At 47.9% G+C, this 5,665-nt stretch overlaps 1 protein-coding gene across 4 annotated transcripts in view; it reads right to left on the bottom strand.

Annotated features, from left to right (window-relative positions):
* Positions 1–3,453: 3,453 nt before the first annotated feature.
* Positions 3,454–5,665, bottom strand: part of Slc29a2 (solute carrier family 29 member 2) — a 10,188-nt gene continuing 7,976 nt past the window's right edge. For 3 of the 4 annotated variants that reach the window (XM_023710799.1, XM_023710801.1, XM_004627197.3), the window contains 2 exons: positions 5,034–5,233; positions 3,454–4,493 (listed from right to left, as the gene is read on the bottom strand). In XM_023710799.1, coding sequence (XP_023566567.1) covers positions 4,382–4,493; positions 5,034–5,233 — 312 coding nt within the window. In that variant the 3' untranslated portion in view covers positions 3,454–4,381. The remainder of the gene's footprint in view (positions 4,494–5,033; positions 5,234–5,665) is intronic. The other variant, XM_023710800.1, reaches the window with a different exon arrangement.

Below are 5,665 nucleotides of genomic sequence, written 5' to 3'. Positions count from 1 at the left end.
TTTAAAAAAAATTTATATAAAAAAAGAATAAAAAGAAAATTTCACCCAGCCTTTGCAGCTTTCCCTCTGTTGGAGTTCTCTGTCTCTCTCAATGAACTTAGGACAGGGTCTCACTACATAGCACAGCAGGGATTGAACCCCAGGCACATGTGCTCTACCTAAGCAGGCACTTTAGTCCACTGAGCTATCTGACCAGCCCTGGAGTTCTCTTTCAACATCTAGTTTAGCTGTTTACAACTTGGCCTTAGCCCTCACTTCCCACTTGTGTGGTCCTAAAGATCAGAAAATATAGGGTCTTCTCAGGTCTCCTCTAAACATGTATTTTGCCATCATTTGTAGGACTTTATTAGTAGTACATGTTGTGGGTACATAGTGGACACATTCATCATGGGAAATTTATCTGATCTTAGCTTTATTTGCTTTATTTCTCTTTCCCTTTCTCCCTTACCCTCGTCCTCCATCCCTGGATTTCCTTCCCGTCTGCAAAAGGTCTATGTCCATTTTTCTATCATTTGTTTGCTCTTTAAATTATATTTGTGTTTCTCATATGAGAAGTCATGCAATGTTTAACTTTGTATGTCTGAGTTATTTGGCTTAGCATTATGATCTTGTAGTGCATCCATTTTTTAAAAATTACTTAGGGGCTGGGGAGATGGCTCAGTGGAATAAGTGCTTCCCTGGCAAGCGCAAGGGCCTGAGTTCAATCTCTGGTTCCACCAATAAATAAATAAATAAATAAATAAATAAATAAATAAATAAATTTATCCCTCTTTGTGGCTGAATAGTATTCAATTGTGTGTATCATATGACTTTCTAAATTAGACAGGGTCTTGGTATGTAGTTCAGATTGGTCTTAAACTATGCAGCCCAGGATGATCTCAAACTCATAGCAATTTTTCTGCCTCAGCCTCCTCAGTGTTAGAAAGAACTACAGGTGGGTGCTACCATGCCCAGGCTAAATTCCCTGAAATTGGAGGAAACTTTTTCTTTCTTTTTTTTTTTTTAAACATTTATTTATTTATTATTTAATTTCTTGACTTTTTTTTTTAAGGCTTTCTTTCTTTCTTTCTTCTTTTGTGTGTGTGTGTGTGCGTGTGGCCAGCTCAGCCCACCAGGGGGCGGGGTTGGCTGGCATGTGGTGCTGGGGGATTGAACCACGGTCCCTGTGCTTTGCTAAGCTTGTTCTAAGTAGGTGCTTTAGACCACTGAGCCATCTCACTAGCCCCAACTTTTCATTTTCTCAAAAAATCTCTCACCAGCTTCTCCCCCCAGACTTTTCAGCATGTCTGTTGTCTGTCTTATCTATCGTCTTTTCTCCAGACAGTATGGGTTGTTGATTTGCCTTTCAGTGTTTTGGAGAACTGCTCTCCTTCTGAGTAGAGGCTCTCCATCCTGGGATTGACTGATTTTGTTGTGGTATATATGGGGATTGAACTCAGGGCTTTTGCACTAGCTCCAGCTTCAGCCCTTTTATAAAGTTTTTATTCTGAGACAACATCTTCCTATGTCACTAAGTTCCCCAGGCTTGGCTTCAACTGAACTTAAAACCTCTTGTCTCAGCCTCCAGGAATGCTAGGACTACAGGCACGCAATAATATGCACACTCTACAACAAGCCCAAGTGGCTGGTGTCAGCCCTGCTTGTAGCACTTGAGCAGGCCCACACAGCTCAGTATCATTGCTTTACAACAAGGTCTGTTCTGCTCCCTCTAGAATTAGGGACCACGGTCCTGCCCTGGGAATCCCATCTTGACAGCCACCACCAACCCCAGAAAAGGAAGAGGGCAAGGAAAAATAAAGTGCTGCAAAACTCTCCTATCATTTTTAGTTGCTTCTTTCCTGATCCAACATTCACTTGATGATGTAAGCTTAGATGATTTCCTAGCTGAGTTCTAATGAAGTTAATTCCAACAATTCTTGCTTATCTGTTCAGTGTTTCTTTAAAGGGGCGGGTCCTTGGAATATTCTATATCACTACTTACAGTCTTGCAGAACAACTTTGGTTTACTCATCTGTAAAATGGGGATATTAGTGCCCAGAACTTCTGCTTCATAAAGTCTTTTTATTTTTATTTATTTATTTAATTTTTTTTGTAGTACCAGACATCAAAGTCAGGATCTTATGCTTGCCAGGCAAATGTTTATGCTGCTGAGCTATCTTCCTGGATCCTATAAAGTCTTTAGGCTTCTAAAGAAAAGGGGGTTTAGCCAGGTAACCTCAGGTAAATATGCTTTTGCCAAGAAGCCCTGAGAAGAAAAAGCAAGAAAGCAAATAAACATGCTACTTGACTTCATCTAGAATAGCATGATAGGGATGGGGAGATAGCTCAGTGGCTAAGTGTCTACCTGGCAAGTACAAGGTCCTGAGTTCAATCCTGGTACCAAAAAAAAAAAAAAAAAAAAAAAACCCCACAAAAATAAAATAACATGGCAACTCTAATGACCACAAAGCCAAAGCAGGCCTAGGGAGCACTGGGGGTAAAACAACTGTCTCAGAAGTGAAGGAGAAGGGTACCTGCCAAATGTTGGTCCTGTTCTCCAAGTCCCAGTCAGATGGTCCAACCAAGTCTAGAGGTCTCTGCAAGAGTCCTGGGACTCCAGCTCATTTGGCCCAGAATCGTGTGCCTGAGCTCTAGCTCTGACTTCCTCCAGTACTCCATGCTCAGGCAGGTCCCAGGTCCCCACTAGTAAAGGTCTGGATCTTAGGAAGCTGGGCCAGCCTGTCTGACCTTAACCATGGCACTCCATGCCTTCCATCCGTTGTCCTGGCCTCCCTCTGCCTGCCAGAACCAACCCAGCCATGACCTCTGCCTTTGCCCCATGCAGCCCAAGGGCTCCTTGTTAAGTACAGATCTGACCCTGTCCTTCAGTGCTACAGGATGAAGCGAGGCCTCTTAATCCTACACAGAAGACCCTCCATCACCTGACTGTAACCACTGCTCTCATCTCATTCTTTCCTGCCCCTCCTTTGTCTCCTGGGACCCCTGTAGAAGTCCCTATTGGATATTCCATGTTTGTGCCTTTTATATACTTTAGCACCTCCAGCTCAACCAAGAACTCATTTTTGTCCTTGAAGACTCAGTTGGGGAAAGCATTCCCCAGACTGCCTGCCCTGCTCTTCAGGTAGGGTTAGCAGCGCCCTCTTCTGGACTCCTGTCTGACAGGCTTCTGGAGACCCTCATGTGCCCCACCACAGGCTAATTGCTTCTCATGGCTTTGGGAGCGAGAACAACTCCCTTTTTCAGGGTCTCCAAGCTAGCAAAGGCCTGGCCCAGGGCAGGTATCTGTGAACAGTGGTCCACGGAATGAACCTTCCCTGGAGGGTCTGCCATGGGGACTATTTCAACTACCACAGTCATTATCTTGCGTCAGTCACCCTTACCCCACCCAGCTCGCTGAGACCAGCTGAGCCAATGCTTTGGAAAGAAACACTGAACACATCATACAAACAAAGGGCTATAATTAGATCTGGGAGCAGCAGCAGGCAATCTGGAAGAATTGGGGAGAAAAGGTGGGATATATGCTTAGGGCTCCTGTCCTGAGCCCCTTGAGGAGCAGGTGACACATAGGAGAAATAGCACCTGCAGGGCATGGAGAGATGGGGCCAGTGTCCCTGCTCTACCATGGACCACTCACTCCTCCTGGGACTCATTTTCCTCACCTGTGCAATAGGGTGACAGACCCCTGCTCAACTTCTCTCAAGGCCTCAGTAAGGCTTGGGGAGGGCGGGAAGGGAAAGAACCTTTACAAACTGGAAAGTGTACTCCCCCCACATGCAGGCTGTCATTCTGGAAGTTGGGCCCAGCTGGTCTCTGGGGAGTAAGGACTAGGTGCTGGCCATGAAAACACTGTTTTGAGGGTCAGAGCCTGGCCCTTTGAGCACCCTCAGAGACACCCCCCAAAAAACTTCCCTAGCACGCTTGGCTCTGGGCGGGAAGGATGGGACCACAGGGACTCCTGCCTGTCCCCCGCCAACCGCCCCAGGTCGTATCGGCCGCACCCTCAGCAGCCCCACTGGTAGGCAGCTCTGCGCCTGAGTCTCAGCAAGTGGCTTCTGGGTGAACAGGTGCAGTCCTATGGCAGGAAGAGCCCTGGCCCTGTGCCCTTTTCCCTGATCACCCACTTCAGTAAAGCCTGTCCCTCTTCACCCTAGCCCATCCCTGGTGAAGGACAGGACGCCCTGTGGTGGGCTGTTTCTTATAGAACACAAGTGGCCACCAGCTGGGGATGGAGAGCAGCTTCTGCCCATTCTGACCACATATAGGTGAAGGGCCCAGGCTCAGCAGAGGCCTGAGTTTGGCCTGTTCCTTCTCTTGGGTCTGGGTCGGTCTCAGTTGCAGAAGGGCAATGAGAAGAGGGCTGTGGGGAGCCCTGATGTCCCCTTCAGAGCAGCGCCTTGAAGAGGAAGGAGAGAGAGGCACCACAGGAGAGTCCCAGGGCCAGGAAGAAGGTCATAAGGGCACCAGCCACCTCCCTCTCATGTGGCAGCACCTGCCTAGAATACACAGAAGTAGAAATGCTTAGAAAACACTGGGCGCAGATCTGGAGTAGCCCCAAAGCCCTTAGCCCCAGCCCTGTGTCGTTGCAATCTGGCCCTTCTCTGGGCTCAGTTTGTCCATCTGTAAAATGAGGTCACTGGACAAAGCCATCCCTCAGTTTTCTTGACAAAATGTCCCTAAGCTGACCCTCCTGTTACCTTTCCTCTCCTGAGATTCTCAACTCTATTGCTTCTGGAGGAAACAATCCCCAAACCCTGCTTTTGATCAAAACCAGTTCTCCTTCAACAGAGAATTTTGGAGCTAGATGTGTTCTGAGGGATGACAGTCCAACTCTTTGATATACTGATGGAGAAACTGAGGCTATGGAGGCAGCCCCAGAACCAGTTCCTGGGCTACTGTGGTAGGTATCTCTGTAGCTCCAGGTATGGGACAAACTGAGCTGGCCAGGGCAAAAGTCCCCCTCCCTCATAGCTGTCCCTTTTCCAACAACCAGCCCCCTCCCTAGTCCCAGCATGTGCCCCAATAGTCCCCCAGACCTGGGCGCCAGGCACATGGTGAGGGACACCAGGTAGCCATTGGAGATGGCAAACAGCAGCATGAACGTGATGAAATAGGCATCCTGCCGGAAGAGGATGGGTAGCCGTGCTCGCTCGGGCACATGGCACAGCATGAAGAGAGGCACGAACAGGAATCGCAGGCATACCAGCAGGGGCAGCAATCGGCTGTCCTCATCTGGCTGTGGCAGAAGCTCAGGTAAGTGTAGTCCCTGGGGCCAGGTCTCTGTTCCAGGGGCACTTTGGACACTTACAGGACAGACCCATCAGTCACCCCCAACCTCCTCTGCCTTATCCATGAGTCAGTGGGGATCTAGTGCTTTGGCCTGTGGGGAACAAAAACCTGGGCCAGGCAAGCAGGTATAGCCTGGAGCTAGCCTTGGCCTCTCTCTGCATCTAGCGTGTGCTTTCTCCATCACAGAACTGGACAAGGTTTTAGACAGAGTTCATAGTTTTCAAACTTGGTTTCCCAGGGAACCCCTAGGGGTTCCACAGACCCCTTTGGAGCAATTAAGATTCCTTTTCCCTCACTAACTTTTGATATATTTAAAATGGCACATATTTGTGGGATACCATGTGATAGTTTGATACAGGTTTTTTTTTTTTTTTTTTTT

Source organism: Octodon degus, unplaced genomic scaffold (genome assembly GCF_000260255.1).
Source record: "Octodon degus isolate 3935 unplaced genomic scaffold, OctDeg1.0 scaffold00018, whole genome shotgun sequence".
Taxonomy (NCBI): domain Eukaryota; kingdom Metazoa; phylum Chordata; class Mammalia; order Rodentia; family Octodontidae; genus Octodon; species Octodon degus.
The sequence above is the reverse complement of the archived record's forward strand: the minus strand, read 5'-3'. Positions and strand labels throughout refer to the sequence as shown.